The sequence below is a fragment of the Melozone crissalis genome, unplaced genomic scaffold (assembly GCF_028551555.1).
Source record: "Melozone crissalis strain CALT ecotype California unplaced genomic scaffold, PUWL_Pcris_2 ptg000012l_1, whole genome shotgun sequence".
NCBI classification, from domain to species: domain Eukaryota; kingdom Metazoa; phylum Chordata; class Aves; order Passeriformes; family Passerellidae; genus Melozone; species Melozone crissalis.
In genome coordinates, this window is record NW_026535790.1 from 15,646,482 (window position 1) to 15,669,922 (window position 23,441).

A 23,441-nucleotide genomic window follows, 5' to 3' on the forward strand; every position below is an offset into this window, starting at 1 on the left:
TGCTCAGTTCATGCATCAGTCCAGGCGTGTTCCCCTCTCAGGCTGAGCTGCCTCACCTCTGTCAGCAGGCACAGTGGGTCTATGACTTCTCTCTCAATCTGTACTTCATGCTGGGAGAGCTCCATTGCCAGTTTGTTCTCTGCATCCCCACAGGTATCCAGCATTTTCCTGTAAGAATCACAGAAATCTGTCAAGGCAGTTACTGACTGAAGGAGGACTGAAGGCAGAGCAGAGCTGTGCAAAGCTTTGTGCTGCAGAAAGCAAAGCAACCCTTCAATTGCTCTGTGCTCTCTTGGAGCCATCTGGGACAGGCAAGTGCTGTTATTAAACCTTTTTCTCCTAAATTCCTGAGCCATGACAACACTTTGGAGGCTTTCAGACATCCAGGTGATTACAGCAGCCCTGAGGGCACAAAGTCAGTATTTATTTCCAAGCCCATCCTTCCATCTCACAGAGAAACTGCTCAATGCAGTATTTCACTTTTTCCTAAGCCCCTTTAATGTGAAGGTCTTAACACCCTAATTCCCAGCAATCCCATCCCCAGCACCTCAGGCTCCAAACCCATGACCTGACCTTCATTTTATGCTTGTTATAAGGAAAACCCCTATTCTGTGAGATTTTTATCCAGGTTTGAATCTCCTGCAGTGGCTCAGAAATATGTTCTCAGAGGTTTCTGAGGTCATTCTACGCTGTCTCCATGAGAATTCCCACCAGCAATGAGAAAACCCACTTGGCTCCAGGAATTCAGCACAGGGAGGTTCACTTGTTTCAGCCACTTTCCTGTTAATTGCAAATAACCCAGGACAGATAAATCTGGGCTACTTTGAACTAGGAGCCATTAATGAAAATCGACACTATTTAAAGTCATCAATTCAAACCTGCAGAATGCAGTTTAAAATAAAAATGCAGCTTAATTGTAGAATACACAACATTTTAAACTTCAAATGGAGATGATATTTCTACTAACCCACAAAGAAAAAAGCCATTTTAAAAGCTTTTATGACAGCAGAGAATCAAAATCCTCTGTAATGCAATTCAGCCTAAAGCTTGTCCCCAGACCATTGCAGAAAAACTGCTTGCTCACAGTTCCTCCCTTTGGATTAGAGAAACTAGAAATATTAAGTTTTATTAGACTGAAACCTGCCTTTGTGCACCCAGAGGTTCTCACTGGAGCCCTGCAGCAATGAGATGTCAGACAGCAATCAGGGAAAAGGCAAACACTCACCCCAGCAGAGTTTCATCACTCAGCTGGATGGAGCCCTCCTGCATGTTCTGGGCCAGGGCTGTGAGAGGAAGCTTTTTCTGTGGAACACAAGGAACAGTGCTTAGCTTGCTGCTGCTCACTCTTTCCAGCACATCCCCTCTCAGGTTCTGCTCCCCTTCCATATGGTTTCTATTACACAAACACAGCTCATTCCTGGGCTCCAGGAAAATGCCAAGTCACAACAAGTTTCGAGCCCCAAGACTCCTGTTCTCAGACACTGAAAAGCATTTTCTTCTCAGTTTTAGCTGGAATCACTGGCCCAAAGCGTGTCTCAGGCACTGCCAAGGAGAGATAAACAGCTTAGAGCTGAGATTTGAGCACCCAGCTTGTCACCTCTCTCTGCTGTGTGCTCCTGCTCCAGGTCTGTTACTCAATAAAAGGAAAGTGGGACTGTGAATTCTTTCTGGCTCTGATGCTCTAAGAAAACCCAACTACAGCTTTGCTGAGGAGGGCAGAACCAAATGTGTACAGAACAGCATTTCCAGCCAGCTCAGCTGCCAGGGCAGCTCCAGGCCTGAGGAGCTGGGGCAGAGCTGCAATCACCTCCCCTGGCTGGGGCAGAGCTGCAGAGCTGCAATTGTTCCCCTGGCTGGGGCAGAGCTGCAGAGCTGCAATTGTTCCCCTGGCTGGGGCAGAGCTGCAGAGCTGCAATTGTTCCCCTGGATGGGGCAGAGCTGCAGAGCTGCAATCACCTCCCCTGGCTGGGGCAGAGCTGCAGAGCTGCAATCACCTCCCCTGGCTGGGGCAGAGCTGCAGAGCTGCAATTGTTCCCCTGGCTGGGGCAGAGCTGCAGAGCTGCAATTGTTCCCCTGGCTGGGGCAGAGCTGCAGAGCTGCAATTGTTCCCCTGGCTGGGGCAGAGCTGCAATTGTTCCCCTGGCTGGGGCAGAGCTGCAGAGCTGCAATTGTTCCCCTGGCTGGGGCAGAGCTGCAGAGCTGCAATTGTTCCCCTGGATGGGGCAGAGCTGCAGAGCTGCAATTGTTCCCCTGGCTGGGGCAGGAGAGCCCCCAGCACCCAGCAGGGACACGAGGTGTCCTGGCACTGCTGAGCTGCTCCAGGCTGTGCTGGGGTGGGCTGGCACTGGGGTTTAACTGGGATGTCACTGGGGGGGTGGCATTGGGGTTTAACTGGACTGTCACTGGGATTTCACTAGGATGTCACTGGGCTGTCGCTGGAGTGTCCCTGGGGTGTCACTGGGCTGTCACAGCAGTGTCACTGGAGTTTCACTGGGGTGTCACTGGAGTTTCAATGGGGTTTCATTGGGGTTTCACTGAAATGTCACTAAAGTTTCACAAAAGTTTCACTGAAGTTTCATTGAAGTTTCACTGGTGTTTCACTGCAGTGCCACCAGTGCCAGCAGCAAGCTGCCCTGGCAGAGCTGTGCTGCCCTGCTGGCACTCTGGCAGAGCTGTGCTGCCCTGCTGGCACTCTGGCACAGCCGTGCTGCCCTGCTGGCACCCCCAGCTGTACTCACGTGTCTCTTGTCGGGGTCAGTGCCATGCTGGCCCTGCAGACAGGCAATCAGCCTCTTCTGGGCCAGGTGGCACACGGACCGCACGGCGTCCAGCCGCCTCTCGATCTGCTCGGCCACAGGGGAGGAAGGGAAAACAACACAGAAACCAGAAGTTATTTCCCTGGCCTCAGCAGAAAACCTTCCCCCCGTACCACACGCAGCTCTGGGCTGCAGATTTCTCAAATTCTCCAGCTTACAAGAAGTGCAGCTGCTTAGGAGAAGTGCCTGACAGCAAAAATGCTTGGGGGGAAACTGAAATTGGATTTTCTCTTCAGTGGCACAGAGATTCAGTCAGAGCTCATGGCACTGCAAAGTGGGAAAGGGAAAAAGCGTTGTCCTGCTTGGCACAAGGGCATCAGGGTGGCACTTGGCATCTGAGATGAAAGGCACATGCAGGTACCTGAGACACCAATTTAGAGACAAAACTGTGGGAAAACTCATCATTGTCACTGTGACCTTGTGAAGCAGGTGCTGGAGACAAACCTGGACTCCAAGCTCCTCCTGCACGTCCTTCCCTGGCTCTTAAACACAAGGACACAGCTCCCACATGCTGAGCAAAACAGAATTCCCAGGGAGAGACTACTGAGGTTCAAATGGGATAGGGAATTAAAAAATGGGAGTCAAAGCCCAAACAAGAGTTCTGTTTATCAGCATCTAATTCAAACATGGCTTAATACACAGCCTGAGAATAGGACAAATATATACATGATAAACTGTTCTTTTAAGGGATTTTAAGCAAGGAATTTGGACTATTTTATTTCAAAGAACACCAAAAACAAACACAGAGATGAGCAGTGGGACAGAACTGCTCGTGGCACTGAGCTCTCTGTGCACAGCACCCAAAGAATGCTGTTTATCTGCATTTTGATGACTCACCAAGAATAACAGGAGGCCCTTTGGAATGGGTTCTATTTAAAAAGCAAGGGGGAAAAAAAAAGTAGATTTCATCTGTAGAAATAATCTGAACAGATTCCAGTTTTTGATACAGCTCTAAAATCACTTTTATTATATTTTCAGGAGGACAAAATGAACCCAAGTTGAAGTGCTCAAAACGATCTGTAGAAATCCATTAGGGTAGAAAAAGCTGCAGAGAAGCTGCCCAGAGATTGCTCTGAGAGCACAAGGCTCTGCCTTTTATCTACAGAGCGTGGAGCACAAAATTCAAAATTAAATCCAGGTGGGAAAAGCCCATAAGGAGATCAATGAACAAGCAGGTATTGTTTGTGCTCTATTGCTGCAGATAAGATTATTCACTTCTGTTGTGTTATCTCCAAAATGAAATCCTGGAATGGTTTGGGGTGGAAGGGACCTTAAAGCCCATCCAGTGCCACCCCTGCCATGGCAGGGACACCTCCACTGTCCCAGGTGCTCCAAGCCCTGCCCAGCCTGACCTCGGGCACTGCCAGGGATCCAGGGCTGCTCTGGGCACCCTGCGCCACCTCACAGGGAGCAAACACCACCACCACACTCTAAGCCATCCTTTTGCTACAGGATAATTCACTTTGCAAGGCCAGGCAGTTAGAGGCTCTACCACTGAGCACAGGGTGTCCCACTCGTGGAGCAGGTGCCACCCTGGGGCTGAGGCTCCTCTGAGCCCCTGGCACAGCCTGGGCAGCCCTGCCTGGGGCTCCTTGGGAAGCTCTGCAGCTGCCAAGGCTCCTTCAGGCACCCACACGACTGACGGCAGGAACGTGACCCCACAACTTCAGCGCTGCCCTCTGCCCTCTGCTCTGCTCTCTAGGGCAGAGATGGCAACACCACCACAAAGGGCATTAATCTCCTCCAAGCCACCTCTGAAGTGACAGTGTGACCCCGGGGCCACGCTGTCTGTCCCCTCAGGCCATCCCCAGAGTACAGAGCATCACACAATTGCTTTATTATCTGCCACGGGGCCGTGCCAGAAAGCAGGGCTATTGTACAGGCCTTTGGAGCACTGAATTATAGCCCTTGTCTTCAGATGAAACACACTGAACTGACACTTGAAATGCAGCACAGCCCTTCAGAAAACAGAACAAAAAAAAGCCGCAACAATCCTGTGGCAAAGCTTGGGCTAAATATAAAAAAGCCCAAGTGTGAGCCGTGTTTGTGAAGTGAGCAGCACCACGTTTCCAAACCCGTGGGTTAGATAAGAGCCTCCTGCCCCTGCTCAAGCCCCCAAGAGCAAACAAACAAGTGAGTAAATTCTTCCACTTGGGTGTAGCCAGGCTGCTCGGGGCCTGGGAAAGCCTTGCTTGCAAAATTTTTTTGGCAACGAGCGGCAGAGCTTTTGGCTTTCACTTCTTGTTACTACTCTGCAGCTAAGCAAGAAAGCAGCTGGGCCCTCACAGGCTACCAAGGTGTTTAACATCTTTGTGCCTTTGAGCTGCACACCTCCTCAGAAATGAACAACACAACTGTCAGACTGGGAAGGTATTTTTAGTTTAAATAAAGCAAAGCCCTGAAAAGAGGGTGAAATGTTTCGGGTCACCATTACACTGGCACAGGTGCCCACAGCAGCTGTGGCTGCCCCAAGGCCAGGCTGGACAGGGCTTGGAGCAGTCTGGGACAGGGGAAGGTGTCCCTGCCATGGCAGGGGTGGCACTGGGTGGGCTTTAGGATCCCCTCCACCCCAAACCAGTCTGGGACTCTGTAATTCTGGGTATTTGTGCTGAATTCACGTCTGAAGGCTGGCACACCCCTCAGCTGCCTCCTGAACCAGGGGCACCTCCATCACCTGCCCGGCCTCCCTGCTCCACCTGCCCTGAACCAGGGGCACCTCCATCACCTGCCCGGCCTCCCTGCTCCACCTGCCCTGAACCAGGGGCACCTCCATCACCTGCCCGGCCTCCCTGCTCCACCTGCCCTGAACCAGGGGCACCTCCATCACCTGCCCGGCCTCCCTGCTCCACCTGCCCTGAACCAGGGGCACCTCCATCACCTGCCCGGCCTCCCTGCTCCACCTGCCCTGAGCACCTTCATCACCTGCCCTGAACCAGGGGCACCTCCATCACCTGCCTGGCCTCCCTGCTCCACCTGCAGGCCCTGAGCTCAGGCTGAGGTGCTCTTTGATGAACCAGAAATGAGCACCACACTGAGTCCAGGAGCAGCCACAGCCTGACTTCCCTCCCTGATTCGTGTTCCTTTCACAAACCCTTCACAGAGAAATGGGGGAAGACAGCTATGTGGGACAAGTCTGCAGGCAAGTCTGCTCCACGGAATCAGTCACCCCTGCTAATGTGACAGTTGCAGCTTCAATTCCACCATGAGAGTCGTGTTTGATGAGATGATAAATCTGCACGGAGATGACAAGTCTGCAAACAAATCGATGTCAGCATGACACATCTGAGAACAAGTATCACAGCTAAACAAGAAGCATTTGTACACTCACTTCAAGCAGTAACAGACTCTATTAGTGAGCAGTTGGGATGATTTCTGTGCCCCTTCTCTTAAGGCCCAGTTGATGTGTCCAGGTGAAAGCAGTGAGGACAGAAACCAGCTGTGCCCAGCAGGGTTTCCTCATCCTCCCCCAGGCAGACTGGCACATCACCAGCACCAATGGCTCCTGGTGAACAGCAGGCCTGTTCATCTCACTAAAAGCAGGAGTGGTTCCTCCTCCACTCTACCAAGCCATGTAACGCACTCAGAAATAACTGAGTTTTTCTACTCAAAATGTACCCATTTTTTCAGGTGTTGAAAAATCCGGGGTTCCATCCCTGACATGTGCAGTATTTCTCCCCACATCAGGTTCTCCACAAACCTCAGAAAGCTCACACATCACAGCATTAAAAAAATACACACGAAGCATGTCACAATACCTGCAACAGGTCTTCACTGAGCACCTCTGTTCTCTCAGCCCTAAGGGAGGAAAAAAGACAATTGTCAGACAACTGGCACGTTCAGGGTCACAGACTGCCTCAGCAATTCCAACAAAACCTGCTCAGTTCCAAGTTATGGTGCCATGACTGCAAACAGCACCATGTTCACCTGTCCCAGGGGGTTTGGGAAACCCTGACACGCCTGGATGCCCAGCCTGCAGCACAAATCCACTGCACAAGCCCCAAATGGTGATTCCAACTGCACCTGGAACAGCCCAAAGCAAACTGAACCACTGAACCAAGCCCCAAATGGTGATTCCAACTGCACACAGAATAACCCAATGCAAACTCAACCAGTGCACCTGAACCACTGCACCCAGTCCCAAATGGTGATTCCAGCTGCACATGGAATAACCCAAAGCAAACTGAACCACTGCACATGGAATAACCCAAACTGAACCATTGCACCTGAACCACTGCACCAAGCCCCAAATGGTGACTCCAACTGCACCTGGAACAGCCCAAAGCAAACTGAGCCAGTGCACCTGACTGTACAGGAATATAAAGCCATGAGAAGAGCAGGGGTGGCACCATCCTCTCTCTGAGCTGGAGCACTAAAGCAGAGCTTTATCCCTCAAAGCAGTGGGGATGGCAGCCTGCAGCTCCCCACACAGCCAGCCTTCAGCAGAAACCCCCATCCCCTCATCCTGCTGAACTGAGGCTCAGGTACCTGACAGGCTCAGCAGAATGAACGGCACTCCCAGGAAAGGCTGCCTGCCACAGGACAGCCCTGCTGGCTCCCACACACTGCCAAAGGCTGCGCACACCTCCTGCGTCTGTCCCTGCACACACCTCACACCCTGCCAGCCCAGCCCACACAAACTGAAATTGTTCAATGCTGACACAGGTTCATTTGTTGTTGGCTCTGTGGCTCGAGCAGTGATTGAGTCTCCCTCTGCCAGGCCTATAAAATAAAGATAAATTCAGTTTCCCCAGTCTCTCCTCCCTGCGCTCACCGTTACTACACATCTACACCAGGGAGCACTTGGAGGGACTCCAGCACGCTCTCTTCCTGTTCTGAGAGTTTCCCCTGCTGCTGCCAGAGTCCCTCAGCTACTCCAGCCTTTATCAGCCCCTGCAATCTGTCAAATAACCCACTGCAAACCCGGCACGCACAGCAAGCTCGAGTTCCTGATCAGCCCTCAGCAGCTGAGCGTGCCAAAAGCCTCCAAGGACAGGATTCCTTCAGGTTTGGGTTGGTGCTTTTAAAGCATTTATTTGAATTCAATTTTACAGCACATTATCTGCTTCAACTAGTTGTGAACCATAAGGTGTTTAATAATTAAATGCCAGAATAAAGGAAAAGCTGAGAGCCTCAGCCAGACTCAGACAAAAGCAGCTGAAATACCCTGACAGCACTGCAATATTTATTTGTTGAGGAAAACACAGACAAGATTGATAAACTTTTCTCCCATCCAAACAGAAACATTTCGTCTGACGGAAATGACATCCTGTTAGAGAGCAATTATTTATACTTATTATTTATATATTTATATTGTATTGCTGCATATCCCACTCTGCTGCAACCACAACTTTAATTCAAACTCTCTCAAACATTAGAATAGAGCTTCCATACAACTTTAGAGTCATACAAAGTTTGATCTCTCCTTTCCTTCCTTTTCCCTAGGATGTTCTATCCACTGGGGTAAATGGTGGCTCAGTACTGTGCCAGCAGCAGTTTGCTCCCAGTTTAAATGTGCTCACCCACATACTGCGGATCATTTGTGAAGTGCAAAATAATTGTATTTATTTTTCTCAATTGTATTTTATTTCTCAAATAATTGTATTTGTTTTTCTCAAACTGATGTGGTTTCTGCAGGGCCCAGAGCCCCCGTGGGACAGTGCAGGTGTCCTCCCTGGGGATGCTGGCCCAGCCCTGGTGGCAGCAGCAGCAGGGCCAGGCCAGGCAGGGCAGAACAGCCCCTGCTGCTGATGTCAGGCTCGGAAATGCAGCCAGGGAAAAACCTCACCCTTCCTGCAGGCCCACATTCCACCTTCAATAAGGAAGCCAAGAAAGAGCCACTAAATAATGTTGTTTTTCAGTGATCACAACCATGAAAGAGAAAACTCAGCCCTGTGATAGCAGCACAGCCCATCTCCTCTCTGCACAGGGGAAAGCAGCAAACCACCAAAGGGACCTGGCTCCCTTGGCAGTAACCTCTGTCTCCCTGGAAGTAACCTCTGTCTCCTGGAATTACAGGTATGACCAGTTTGAAGTTTCCATGCAACTTCGAGGGATGCTAATTCCTTCTGCCAGCTAACCAGGGAAGCAGCAAACTCCTAAAAAAGAACAGACTTCCTTTTTCACTGCTAAACTTCTGTTGTCAGAAGTCTGTTAGGGTTTATTTGCACGCTATCTAATTGAAGCAGTGAAGAAATCCCTGGGAGTATTGGATTGGGCACACAGGGCTGGCAGCCCACCTGCAGCTTCAGGTGCCCAAACCCCAAATACCTGCTGTGCTCTGCTGGAGCAGAACGGAGCTGCTCCCCTGGGAAAGGAGCCCCTGAGAGCTGGAGCTGCCCTGCTGCACCACAGAACCCTGACATGAACCAGCTGGCACTGAGCTCTCAGGGCAGCAGTGCCTTTAACAGACCGATGGTAAAAAACACAAGGGAACAATCGTTTGTTATGGCTACAATAATCCTCTTAATGACAAAGGGGATGAAAGTACTGAACCCTGTGAAAGCAGCACTTCAGGCTGGCAGCACAGCACAGCTGCCAGGCTCAGCCAAAGCCCTGGGCAGAGCCAGCCGTGCCCCCGTGGTGCCAGGGCACTGAGAAACTCATTTCTAACAAAACTCTTGGTTCTTCAGGCAAATTTTCTTTTCAAGACAGTAAATACAGTACTTAGCACGAAACAGGATATTTCCTACCTGTGGGTGGCATGGCCTTAACTCACTCCAAGCAAAAACCCAATTGGTTTCACAGGGAAAGACTGAACCTTTTTATGCTAGCCATGTTAATCACAATGCTTTGGCTGGCTGTGACATTGCAAAAATGCATTCCATGTGCCCCCAACTGACCTCCTGTCAGAGTGCTTTATGGAATAATTCCTTTTAATTCCCCTTACTTTTTCCCTTCTTTCTGACCCAGCCTGAAGCCCAGCCCAGCCCAGCCACGGGGCTCTGCTGCAGCCCAAAGCCTGGCTCTGCCCAGGCAGGGTGGGCAGGACAGCCCCCAGTCATTTGTCCCCAAAATGATTTGGCCATTTTGCTGCTCCTTCACACTACCAGGCCAGAAGTCTTCTCTGCACATCTGGAAACAGCAGATGGGAATTGCTGAGACAAAGGTGTTTATCTTCCACCAGGAAAAAATTTACATTTCCATGTATAATGCTTCATCTAAGGAGTCTCTGAGAGCCCCCTGGTGCTGCCCATCACCGGGGGGGGATCAGCACTGAAGCAGGGCTGATCTCCAAGGCAGGTCAAAGCCACAGAACCTCTGCAAGTGACATCTTAGAGGGGCTGGGGGAATGGCTGGGGGAATCCCTCTGTCACATACAGGAGGGAATTCCTCTCTGGAGGGTGGGCAGGCCCTGGCACAGGTGCCCAGAGCAGCTGCGCCTGCCCCTGGATCCCTGGCAGGGCCCAGGCCAGGCTGGACAGGGCTGGGAGCAGCCTGGCACAGTGAAGGTGTCCCTGCCATGGCAGGGGTGGCACTGGATGGGCTTTAGGGTCCCTTGCACCCCAAACCGTGCCAGGACTCTGTGAAATGCACGCTCCTGGAAGGCTGAGCAGGAAGGAAGCAGAGCTAACCTGCCACATGAGCCATGAAACCCTGGCCAGTGACAGCAGCAGTGACTCAGTGGCAATGTCACCCTGGAGACCAAGCCTGAGTCACCCACAGCTGGGCAGGGCAGGGCCCTGCCAGCGGCGATGCCAGGGCAGGGCAGGGACAGCTCTCAGCCCTGGAAAGGTTTCAGTGGCAGCAAGGAGACATCCACCCCAAGCCGGAGACAGAGTCACAGCCAGCCTGCCCTGCTGGGTGGCTTCTCCTCAAACAAAGCTGTGTTTGTTACCAGGAGGAGCCAGCCCAGCCTCCGGTGAGGCAACACCGAGCACCTTGGCGGGCTGGCAGCACATCCTGCCTGCTCTCCACGTACAATAGGCAGCACTTGCTGCCAGGAAAAATGAAACGATCAGCAGCTCTGCTCCAAAACAAGGAATCCAGAATTAGATGACAATTTCCCTTCAAAGAGGCTTGATTTTCTAACACTCACCAAGACAAACTCCACAGAAAATACAACTCCAAGGTGTTTCAGGACCAAGTCACTCCTGCCTGTTTGATCTTAGGCTAATTATTGAATGGAAACCAGCATGACCCAAGGTAAACATCAACATTCTGAAGTGGGTTTCAAAGGTTCAAAAATAACTCAGAGAATGCTGTCAGGTGTTCGTCACCACTCACTTTCAGCATTAGTATTTAGAGAACACCACAACCAGCCATTAGCACAATTTAGTTTGCCTCCTATTCTCATTTTTCACCCCATTTAAAAATGTAAGCTTCTGTGCATGTATTAAAATGGATTTAATTGTAAATGTGGTGACCACGGATGTTTCAGTGATGCAGAAATCCCACCAAGGGCTGTCCTGGAGCCCACCCACCAGCTGCAGCTCCTGTGCTTCCAGTCCTTTACAAATGGCGCATCACCGCCAAATCATTTCGGTGATCCACACGCCTCAGAGCTGCACAACTACAGCTCAGGGAGTGGGTAAAGAAGGGTTCCTGCTGCTTTGCCTTCCTTCTTTATGCTCTGAACTGAGCTCCCCATCAGCTGTGCCCGGTCGCTCCCCAAGCTCAGCTCCGATCTCTCCCAGCCCAGGCCTGGAGAGGAGCTGGGGCTCTGCTGAGAGGCAGGGCAGGCTGCAGGGAGCAGGTAAGCATCTCGGCAGGGGAGCAGAGAGCTCCTGAGCAGGGCAGGGAAGCCCAGGCCAGGCTCTGCACAGGAGGGGCCCGGAATTCCTGCCTGGTGAAATGGATCCGAGGCCGGGCTCCGGCGCCCGGCAGTAAATTGAGCCCTGGAGAGAGAACAAGCACAGCTCAAGCCAAATGCCATTTTCAGGCCGCTCTGGGAGGGACGGGCACTGCAGCAAGGCCCTGCACAGCCCCTCCCTGAGTGGTTTTAGTATCACACCTTGAGAGCTCCACCAAACACGGGGCAGCTCAAAGCAAAGCTGGGCTGGTCACCCTGAGCCACAGCACTGCAAACCTGAGAGGGATTTGAGCTGAACTCTCTACAGGCAAAAACACAACTGTGGTCTGAAAGCAGGAGCCCATTTGCAGCAGTTTTGTTTGAGGGAAGGAAGCCGTGTTTCAGCGAGCGGCCTGATGAGTCCAACAGCTTGTAAACCTCTGGGTGCAAATACAGATTTACAACTCAGTAAATCATAAATCCAATTGCTTCCAATCACCTGCTATCCCAGCAAACCAAACACTGACTGTCCCTCGTATTCCATACCAGGGACAAAGTCACAGCTATTAAAGCTCTCCCCCATATTCTTTTTGACTCTGAAAAACCCCAAACCTCTGTCAGGCAAATACCAATGTGATTTCTTCTACAAAGTGCATTCTAACTGCTAAAACCCAGCAGTGGTCTCAAGTTTTGCTCCCCAAAGAAAACAGTCCTATGACAAGCTGTCAAAATGAGTGACCAAAAAACCCCAAAGAAGCTGAGACAAACTTTGTAAAGTTTCTGGTGTAGCTTAACAAATGATGATGTATTTCCTATGCTTTGCTCTTTCCCCTTCAGTACTACATTCTACATTTCTTGCTATACTTTACTACAGAACTTGAGCTTTCTAAACATGTCGGTTTATTAACATAATTTATTTTACAAAAAGGTACACAAACACACTCCACACCATGTCTTGGTAACTACTTTTAATATTTAACTGCCAGGTATTTATTTACATTTAAAAGTTTATTCTCACCCAAGGTCTCTCCCAAGCAAGAACAACCTCTTACTTATGCAGAACCATTCATGTAAAATTAGCTGGGCACAGTTCTGCTATAAGACACAGTCCAGAAAGCAATCTAAATAATTCCTGAACTGTTATTCCTCAATGTCAGGTGTAATTTTACTACCCCTGCGTGCCAGCAAAGCAGCAGGTGCTGCCAGAGCAGGGATTCCTGCGCTTTGGGCCCCAGCAGCAGCTCCAGGTGAAGTTTAACCTGGGCACCAGGAGCAAGAAACGATCCTGCAGCACCCGGGGGCCAGCACCTGGCCAGGGCTGCCCACCTGGGCCCCGCAGGCACCAGGTGTGTGCCAGGGCAAGGCCAGGGCATGGAGCAGGTCTCCCCACAGCCTCTGTCCTGCAGGAGCCCTGCCTGGAGCTCTCCCCTTCCCAAATGTGAGCTGGGGGTCCTCCCAGCCCTCCCTCCACATCCAGCACCCCAAACTGCTCCCGGCTGCCAGGCCCTCTGCTTGGCATGGGCTGGGCAGCAGCACCAGCACAGGGAAATGTGTCCCTTTCAGCAACAGCAGCCACTTAAGATCAGCTTAAACTGATAACGGAGCTGCACCCCGGGGCTGACACTGCATTCCCAGCAGGTGACAGCAGCCGGCAGGGCTGCTGCCACAAGGGGCTGCGTCCTGCTGCTCCTGTCCCTGGCCAGGCAGGAGCATCCCCACTGGCAGCAGCTCCAGGGCTGGCCTGGACGCCAGAAAAGGCATTTCCCACCCAGAGGGGTGAGCTCCAGGACTGGGACAAAGGGAAGGGCAGCTGGAATCAGGCTGGCAGGGCTCTGGGCACCGAGGCAGCCGCAGGTCTGAGCAGAGCCCAGGGCTGGGGATAGCAGGAGGGCTCAGGGATTGATAACAGGAGGCTCAGGGATTGATAACAGGGGGGCTCAGGGATTGATAACAGGGGGGCTCAGGGATTGATAACAGGAGGCTCAGGGATTGATAACAGGGGGGCTCAGGGATTCCCCCTGTGCCTTTGGCAGCCTGCACATTTGAGCGAGTGCAGTCCCCTTGCCAAACCACCTGCTGACATGAGAACTCCTCCACATGTGAAAAGGGAATTTTAAAAACTACGAAAACACCCTCACATCTCCTGAACTTCCAGACAGATCCCGATTTCCACTCCAGCCACGAGGCAGGTGGATTAGCACCGACTCAAGACATTTTTGAGCTTCGTGATTTCTTTTCCCAGAAGTGTTGTACTGTCAATTGCTGGAAAGGGTTCCAAGAAGCAGCTCTGCCTTTTCCACAGACAAGCTTTCTACAGGACAGACATGTCTGAATAGGAAAACTATGCACTACAGGAATGAAGAAAATTCACTGAAGTGCTGAAAAAACCCTGGGCGTTTTTGTGCATTTGGTTCCTTTTTCTAAAAACTTTGACAAGATAAGGGGGGACGGCTTCATGCTGACAGCAAGTAGGTTTAGATTAGATATTAAAAAGTGAGTTCTTCCCAGGGAAGGGGGTGAGGTTCCAGCACAGGGCACCCAGGGATTCAATGGCTCCAGTCTTGCAAAGTATCAAAAAACTCCAGCCCAGAAATTATTATTTCATCAAAGGTAACACTGCTCTTTTTTAATGTATTGCCCAGCCTGATCTATTTTAAGTTTGGGGATTCACAAAACTGGCAAGAGAAAGCCTTGGAGAAGGAACCAAACTGAATCAACACAAGAAGCAAAACAAGGAAATGCAGAAAAGGCAGAAGAATGAAGCAGGAATAGAAAGTCAGGCTGCAAAAAGGAGCTGGAAGCATTGACACAACAGCCAAAAGGCTGCAAGGGAATCGGGGATCTGCAGTTATGTAAAGTCAGCTGGGGACAAACCAGGCACTATTCCCTATGCCCACGGTTTCACAACGGAGCCTTTGCGCTGATTTCCTGATTAACAATTAATGGCTGAGCCCTTGATTGTGTTTCTGCAGGAGGAGGAGGAGGAGGCGAGGCATCCCCGGGATCCCGCACGGCTCCTGCTCTGCTGCTCTGCTGCTGCCTGGGCACGGCACACACAGAGCCAGGAGTGCTGGGCATTGCCACCCTGCCACACACAGAGCCAGGAGTGCCCACTGCCACCCTGCCACACAGGGCACACACAGAGCCAGGAGTGCTGGGCATTGCCACCCTGCCACACACAGAGCCAGGAGTGCCCACTGCCACCCTGCCACACACAGAGCCAGGAGTGCCCACTGCCACCCTGCCACACACAGAGCCAGGAGTGCTGGGCATTGCCACCCTGCCACACACAGAGCCAGGAGTGCCCACTGCCACCCTGCCACACAGGGCACACACAGAGCCAGGAGTGCCCACTGCCACCCTGCCACACAGGGCACACACAGAGCCAGGAGTGCCCACTGCCACCCTGCCACACACAGAGCCAGGAGTGCCCACTGCCACCCTGCCACACACAGAGCCAGGAGTGCCCACTGCCACCCTGCCACACACAGAGCCAGGAGTGCTGGGCATTGCCACCCTGCCACACACAGAGCCAGGAGTGCCCACTGCCACCCTGCCACACAGGGCACACACAGAGCCAGGAGTGCCCACTGCCACCCTGCCACACAGGGCACACACAGAGCCAGGAGTGCCCACTGCCACCCTGCCACACACAGAGCCAGGAGTGCCCACTGCCACCCTGCCACACAGGGCACACACAGAGCCAGGAGTGCCCACTGCCACACAGGGCACACACAGAGCCAGGAGTGCCCATTGCCACCCTGCCACACAGGGCACACACAGAGCCAGGAGTGCCCACTGCCACCCTGCCACACACAGAGCCAGGAGTGCTGGGCATTGCCACCCTGCCACACACAGAGCCAGGAGTGCTGGGCATTGCCACCCTGCCACACACGGCACACACAGAGCCAGGAGTGCCCATTGCCACCCTGCCACACACAGAGCCAGGAGTGCTGGGCATTGCCACCCTGCCACACACGGCACACACAGAGCCAGGAGTGCCCATTGCCACCCTGCCACACACAGAGCCAGGAGTGCCCACTGCCACCCTGCCACACACAGAGCCAGGAGTGCTGGGCATTGCCACCCTGCCACACAGGGCACACACAGAGCCAGGAGTGCCCACTGCCACCCTGCCACACACAGAGCCAGGAGTGCCCATTGCCACCCTGCCACACACGGCACACACAGAGCCAGGAGTGCTGGGCATTGCCACCCTGCCACACACAGAGCCAGGAGTGCCCACTGCCACCCTGCCACACAGGGCACACACAGAGCCAGGAGTGCTGGGCATTGCCACCCTGCCACACACAGAGCCAGGAGTGCCCACTGCCACCCTGCCACACAGGGCACACACAGAGCCAGGAGTGCTGGGCATTGCCACCCTGCCACACACAGAGCCAGGAGTGCCCACTGCCACCCTGCCACACACAGAGCCAGGAGTGCCCACTGCCACCCTGCCACACACAGAGCCAGGAGTGCTGGGCATTGCCACCCTGCCACACACAGAGCCAGGAGTGCCCACTGCCACCCTGCCACACAGGGCACACACAGAGCCAGGAGTGCCCACTGCCACCCTGCCACACAGGGCACACACAGAGCCAGGAGTGCCCACTGCCACCCTGCCACACACAGAGCCAGGAGTGCCCACTGCCACCCTGCCACACACAGAGCCAGGAGTGCCCACTGCCACCCTGCCACACAGGGCACACACAGAGCCAGGAGTGCCCACTGCCACCCTGCCACACAGGGCACACACAGAGCCAGGAGTGCCCACTGCCACACAGGGCACACACAGAGCCAGGAGTGCCCATTGCCACCCTGCCACACACGGCACACACAGAGCCAGGAGTGCTGGGCATTGCCACCCTGCCACACACAGAGCCAGGAGTGCCCACTGCCACCCTGCCACACAGGGCACACACAGAGCCAGGAGTGCTGGGCATTGCCACCCTGCCACACACAGAGCCAGGAGTGCCCACTGCCACCCTGCCACACACAGAGCCAGGAGTGCTGGGCATTGCCACCCTGCCACACACAGAGCCAGGAGTGCCCACTGCCACCCTGCCACACAGGGCACACACAGAGCCAGGAGTGCCCACTGCCACCCTGCCACACAGGGCACACACAGAGCCAGGAGTGCCCACTGCCACCCTGCCACACACAGAGCCAGGAGTGCCCACTGCCACCCTGCCACACACAGAGCCAGGAGTGCCCACTGCCACCCTGCCACACAGGGCACACACAGAGCCAGGAGTGCCCACTGCCACCCTGCCACACAGGGCACACACAGAGCCAGGAGTGCCCACTGCCACACAGGGCACACACAGAGCCAGGAGTGCCCATTGCCACCCTGCCACACAGGGCACACACAGAGCCAGGAGTGCCCACTGCCACCCTGCCACACACAGAGCCAGGAGTGCTGGGCATTGCCACCCTGCCACACACAGAGCCAGGAGTGCTGGGCATTGCCACCCTGCCACACACGGCACACACAGAGCCAGGAGTGCCCATTGCCACCCTGCCACACACAGAGCCAGGAGTGCCCACTGCCACCCTGCCACACACAGAGCCAGGAGTGCTGGGCATTGCCACCCTGCCACACAGGGCACACACAGAGCCAGGAGTGCCCACTGCCACCCTGCCACACACAGAGCCAGGAGTGCCCATTGCCACCCTGCCACACACGGCACACACAGAGCCAGGAGTGCTGGGCATTGCCACCCTGCCACACACAGAGCCAGGAGTGCCCACTGCCACCCTGCCACACAGGGCACACACAGAGCCAGGAGTGCTGGGCATTGCCACCCTGCCACACACAGAGCCAGGAGTGCCCACTGCCACCCTGCCACACAGGGCACACACAGAGCCAGGAGTGCTGGGCATTGCCACCCTGCCACACAGGGCACACACAGAGCCAGGAGTGCCCACTGCCACCCTGCCATGAAACCCAGGGCTGCCACTGCCTCCCTGCCACACGTGGCACACACAGAGGCAGGAGTGCCCAGCACCAGGGCTGCCACTGCCTCCCTGCAATGAAACCCAACCCCAGCCTGCCTGGGGACAGCGGCAGCCCCACACCAAGCACAGTTTATGATCCTGCACTCGCACACACGCCCGGACCTGCTGTTACAAAAGCAGGATTACTCGAGCTGCCTGTGCTGTCCCACAACGCCCAGCAGCTCAGAACACTTAATCTGCCTGTGAAACCGCTCTGCAGCGGGGCACAGCAGCTCCGTGCTCAACCCAAAGGGAAGCTGCAAGCTCAGCTCACACACTGGTTTCTCTGTGTGAGAATATCAGGTTTTTATCAGCCTCATTTCCTACACAAAATGGAATTTTTAATCTGGGGATTGATGTCTCCTAACAATTGCTTGATATTTGTACGTGAAAAGTCTGCATTTGAATAACTGCTGCATTTGCCACAGCCATAACTCAGCTGTGACTTTTCAAACTGCCTGCAGGACAATTTATCTTTTAAAAACCAGCCCACCTTTGAAATTAACTTTCCTATCACTGGCTAAAGCAGTTTTCTTAGCTTTAAGCATGGAGGATGTGTTACCTGTGTGTACAACAGCATTTTCAGCTCTCACCAGTGACCTACCTTGACTGTGCAATATCCAGCTGTACAAACTACCATTTTTCCTTTAATTAATTTTAAATTTCACTCTGGAGGCATCACTGGGGTCCTGAGAAACCAGTGAGGTTATGTATACAAAAAATCCACGGCAGCAATGTGGAGCACAGGACAATCTGCAAGACAGAAGGAAAACTCCTCCTCTGTTGAGCCCCAAATGCCATGTGGGCACTCTGCGCCCCTCCGGTTCCCTGCCCTGCAGCCACTGCAGGATGTCCCTGGCACTCTGCAGTGCAGAAACTGCAGCACACAACAATCCCTGGCCAGGAAAGAGGCTCCACCTCAGCCAGAGGAGCTGTGCTGACCTCACCCAGCTGGCCCCGGCTCCAGGAGCTGTTTCCTGGGGAGAACTGCACAAGGATCCCGACTGTCCTGTGGATCAGCCATGCAACAGCTGGAACAGCTTCCAGCTCCAAGGTTCTATGGCTATTTGCTTCCTAAGGAATACACTTTGATCAAACCCACAGAATTCTGGAAGGGTTTGGGTTGGAAGGGACCAAGAATCGAGTTTAGCCTTCCAGACTGGTACCTACAACAGTCGAACAGCCTAAAAAATGAGTAATCTAGTACAGTAATCCATCCAAATCACTTGGTATGTCACCACCAGTGCTGTGAAGGCACCTGGCTCAGAGTTACTGAAATCAGACCTCCTTACCCAGTTAAAGTGGTGTTTAATCAAACTGCCCTGGTTTCACATCAGAGCTGTGCCACAGCCAGCTGCTGCCCCAGACAGGCCCAGCACTGTGGGCTGGAGGCTCTCCTCAATGCTGAAAACCACAGCTACTTCATTGAAGTTACAGTTCTTTTCTTTCTAGAAACTGTGCAGAGTATTAGAAAACATTTCTAACTCACAAAGACACTTTTCATTTAACCCCTTCCTAGAGAGATCCCGTTGTTTGGCATTTCATCATTGCTAACACAACAACCTCTAACAAGCAGCTCTGGCCACAGAGCCATTATCACAACCTTAAAATAACATGCAAGTGTCTAAGAAACACATTTGCCTTCATCAGTTCCAAGTGTATCCCATTACAGCACCAGGCTGGAACAGACTCTTACATCACTTCTGGCTATTTCAGCAGATCAAATCATGACTATTTCAAGATTTTGACTCTGGGCATAACCTGATACTGAAATTATTCACTCTGAAGAGCCGCCATCAGACCAAGTGAGCATCAAGGAATCATCCATGGTGGGGATTACTTTGTTTATATGAATAAACATCAGGAGGAAAAGAGGCCCCTCCCGTGCCTTCAGCCGAGCCACTGCCCCTAAAGCAGATCCAGGGGTACTTTTCCCTCCCTGTGCTGTTGTTGTGTCAGATACCACCCCCTGCACCCTGGATGCACCTAAAGCCATGGACAGCATCCCTTCCCACTGCCCCGGCAGGAATGGTGACCCAGGCTCTGGTTTCGTGCTGGGGCAGAGCGCTGCGTGGAGCTTTGGCACTGCCCTTCCTGCTGGTCTCAAACCCTCCTGGAGCCGCCTGGCAGCCACCTGCGCAGAAAGAGAAACCTTCATTCCTCATTTTAGGGCACTGTTAGCCAGGCTTTCTCCAGACAGAGGCTGCCTTTATCCCCACACTGTCCTGACCCTGGCAGAACAGGGAGCTGCTGCAGCAGAGCAGATCCCAGGGTGTCTGTCTGGATTGTGAATATTTTATCAGCCCTCTCATCTGCCTCATCAGGCAGCAGCTCAGACACAGCCAAAGGAGAAGAGGACACGCATGCAAAAGGCAACTAATACTACCCAAATCCCCCAGCTTGGAATCTTTTCATTTCTTTTTCTGTAACAAAAATCTCAAGTATTTTACCCACTGCCCACTCAGCACCTGACATACAAAGTTATATAGTTACTTTTTTCTTTTCACCAGCAGGCTTTAGCTGGTTCCTACTGGAATTCACAACAATTTATTATTCAAGTAAACAAAATTTAGTTTGTTGTTTAGCTCTCTGTGGGAAAGAGAAGCTTTGGGCTGACCTGACTGTGGCCTTCCAGCACCTGAAAAGCTGATGAGAAAGATGGGGACAGACTGTTCACAGGGCCTGCAGTGACAGGACAAGGGGAAACGGCATCCCCAGGATAGGTGGGATGCTGAAGACACGGTGCTGCCAGATGGCACCCCTGGCTCAGAGCTGGGAAATGCCACCCACGGGATCCCCGGGCATCACACCCTGCCCTGGCACCGCCCCTGGAGCTGGGCAAGGCATTCCCAGGTTTCATGTGGTCTGGAAGCACATCACAAGCCATGAGCCTTCCAAACTGAGGGCTGAGCAACCACTTACTCATTGATTTAAAACCTGCTGCTGCCCTTGTAAGGGTATGAGAGAGAAGTTTCTCAAAAACACAAGGTAATTTCTGAAGTGTCTAATCTTCAGGACTCTTCATGACCTGGACTTTAAACATGAGATCATCTTGGCCCATGAGGAATTACAAGATCCTGATAAACTCCCTGCCTTTACAAAACCTAAAGGAAACACCAGGAGCAGGCCAGAATACATTGTTTTCTTCCATTACACTGTTTTCTTCCCCATTTACAGACGGAACCTCTGGTGCTACCAGGGTTCCAGCACAGCAATCCAAGCTCAGTCTCACAGCTCTCCACCAAGACAGAACACTGAAATAAATAAACTCGCTACAAACTCCTCACCTTCAGTACATTCAGGTGATTTTTCCTCTGCCTTCAGCAATCTGCTTTGAAGGGGACATGAATCAATGAGATTGACAGACACGCTCACAAAATTCAATCTAGACACAGCTTGGATCCAACTTCCAACATCCATTTCTGGAATGATTCCTAGAACCTGTGGTCTGTGACTGTCACAACACAGTCCCAAACGCCACGGGTGCCAAGTCTCACCACAAGCAGCAGCCCCAATCTGAACACAGAATAGCTGCTTTTCTATAACTGGAACTTTGTCCTGCAGAAAAACCCAACTCCCGAGCTGCACAAGCCATTCCATTGTGTCCCAGGTCCCCAAAGGGTGCAGGAAACAGATAAATGCAGCGATATGGGGACTCTGTTGAGCCTGCTGGGTAACTGAGCTCATGGAAACTCCACCTGGCTGCGTTCTGTGCCTGTGCAGAGCCCCCAGGGCCCCATCCCCAGATGTTTATTCCAGCTGTGACCCCTGGGCTGCCATTCCCCACACTCTGCTCCCACCAGGGCCTGAGCTGCAGCCCCAGACCCTGCCCAGGAACAGCATCCCCCTAATTAAATCCACCCAGACTCCTTTAAACCCATCATTGCACTCAGCTGCCATCCAGAAAGAGCTAATGCAATTTCCTAATTAGAGACCTGGAACTTCATTTGGAGATAAACAGGAAATGCTTAAGATAACGACTATAAACACTGAAATGAGATTTTTCTTTTCATGAGCACTCTGATGGAGACAAATGCCAACCTGCAAACTCCCTGTAAATATGAAATATTTCAGCCCTGTTTACCACTTCTTCAAATTCCTCTGCCAAACACAAGGAGCAGTGCAAGTAAATAACACTCAGCAGATTTAACTTCTATTTCAGGATGTTTGCGTGAGCCAGAAGTTTTCAAGTACTGGGGTCATACTCAATTTCTTTCCCCCTCGCAAAACCAGAAAAACATTAAAGAAGAAATTCTTTGGTATTAAATGGCACTGCAGGGTTAATGTTATATTGATGGAAATATTGAGAGAGATGGATGCACTCTGGTTTTACCACCCTGGACACCTGAAAAAGCGAGTTTCAAAGTACTGTCAACACAACATGAAGAAGCAGAAAAACCTTCCTTAAGTAACAATAGGCAGAGCAGCTCTGGGAAAGACAAGAATCAATGGATAATGCTTTAGCAGGAAAAAAAAAAGGAATAATTTGGCCCATCCACATTTCCCATGAAGTCTTACTAGAAATTATTGCTTTCCAGCAGGTTTTCCATGTACAGATAAATGCAGGCAGCTCCTCCTTGTACAATATTTCACTATCAGGCACTTGAACATAACTTGCTTTAATGTAATAATTATATTACAACTCCAGTTCCAACTCAAGACTCGGACATTGCCAAGTGGCTTGAAGAAACACTAAATATAGCTCAGCACAGTAACTTTTATGCAGGACATGAGCTATTAAAAGCCATGTTCCAAATCTCCTGGTGAGTCACAGCAATGCCATGAGCGCAGGGCCTGGAAAAACCTATTTGTACACAAGGAGTTGTATTTGAGCAGTGGGAAAGGAGCACAGAAGCTGCAGAAAGCCAGCCTCTCGCACAAGAGCAGAGCCTTCTGAGGCACTCTCTGGGCCCTTCCAGATTTCTAATTAGTCAGAGCTGCCTGTCCCTGGCTTAAATTACTGCAGGAGCCTCGGGGCAGATCGAGTATCTCTCCCAGCAAAGGCAGTAAGGCAGCACATCCCAAACCAGCCCCATCCCAAGGGAATGGGATCCCACCTGCTCACACCTGTGAGGCAGCACATCCCAAACCAGCCCCATCCCAAGGGAATGGGATCCCACCTGCTCACACCTGTGAGGCAGCACATCCCAAACCAGCCCCATCCCAAGGGAATGGGATCCCACCTGCTCACACCTGTGAGGCAGCACATCCCAAACCAGCCCCATCCCAAGGGAATGGGATCCCACCTGCTCACACCTGCGAGGCAGCACATCCCAAACCAGCCCCATCCCAAGGGAATGGGATCCCACCTGCTCACACCTGTGAGACAGCACATCCCAAACCAGCCCTCAACTGCTCTGTGCCCGGGCCAAGCTGCTCCCAGTGCATACAAGCCCTGGGCCTCCATAGAGTTGAAGGTTTAGAGGATTTAGGACAGAAATCCCACCAAAAGCAAACCCAGCACGTGGCCCCTAAGGAATCCCAGGCCACCTGAAATTCATGGAGCGCAGAACTGAAGTTACCCCTTCCTGCTCCACTCCCTCCCCAGCTAATTTATTCAGCCTAACTGCACTTCCCAGCTGTTTGCAGCTGGATTGAGGATGTAGCTCAAGATAAAGCCAGCTCTGAGCTGGTTCCTCTGGCTGATCAGCCCTGTGCCTGCTGTGGGCAAGATGCCATTTGATGGCAATGCATTAATTCAGCTGACGAGGAACTGATCATTTCCTGGCCAGCCCTGCCTCTGCCCACCTGCAGGTCCCTGCTTTTTGGGAATGATCCTGACTGGATGCGGGAGCCTTTAGGATGCCATGGGCACCTACACACACCAGGACTCCCGGTTCACCCCTCCAGCCAAGCCTGCCCTGAGATCACCTTGTGGTGCCACCTCCAGTGCCAGG

The 23,441-nt window shown here is 52.4% G+C and overlaps 1 protein-coding gene and 1 long non-coding RNA gene across 3 annotated transcripts in view; both read right to left on the minus strand.

Moving 5' to 3' along the window:
• Window positions 1-23,441, minus strand: part of LOC128934041 (uncharacterized) — a 207,620-nt gene that overhangs the window by 50,099 nt on the left and 134,080 nt on the right. The gene's annotated exons all lie outside the window — the stretch shown is intronic.
• The window catches only part of ARHGAP17 (Rho GTPase activating protein 17), a 43,960-nt gene that overhangs the window by 18,191 nt on the left and 2,328 nt on the right, over window positions 1-23,441 (minus strand). For both annotated transcript variants that reach the window (XM_054271270.1, XM_054271271.1), the window contains exons 2-5: window positions 6,572-6,611; window positions 2,739-2,843; window positions 1,226-1,302; window positions 57-168 (exon numbers count right to left, since the gene is read on the minus strand). In XM_054271270.1, coding sequence (XP_054127245.1) covers window positions 57-168; window positions 1,226-1,302; window positions 2,739-2,843; window positions 6,572-6,611 — 334 coding nt within the window. The remainder of the gene's footprint in view (window positions 1-56; window positions 169-1,225; window positions 1,303-2,738; window positions 2,844-6,571; window positions 6,612-23,441) is intronic.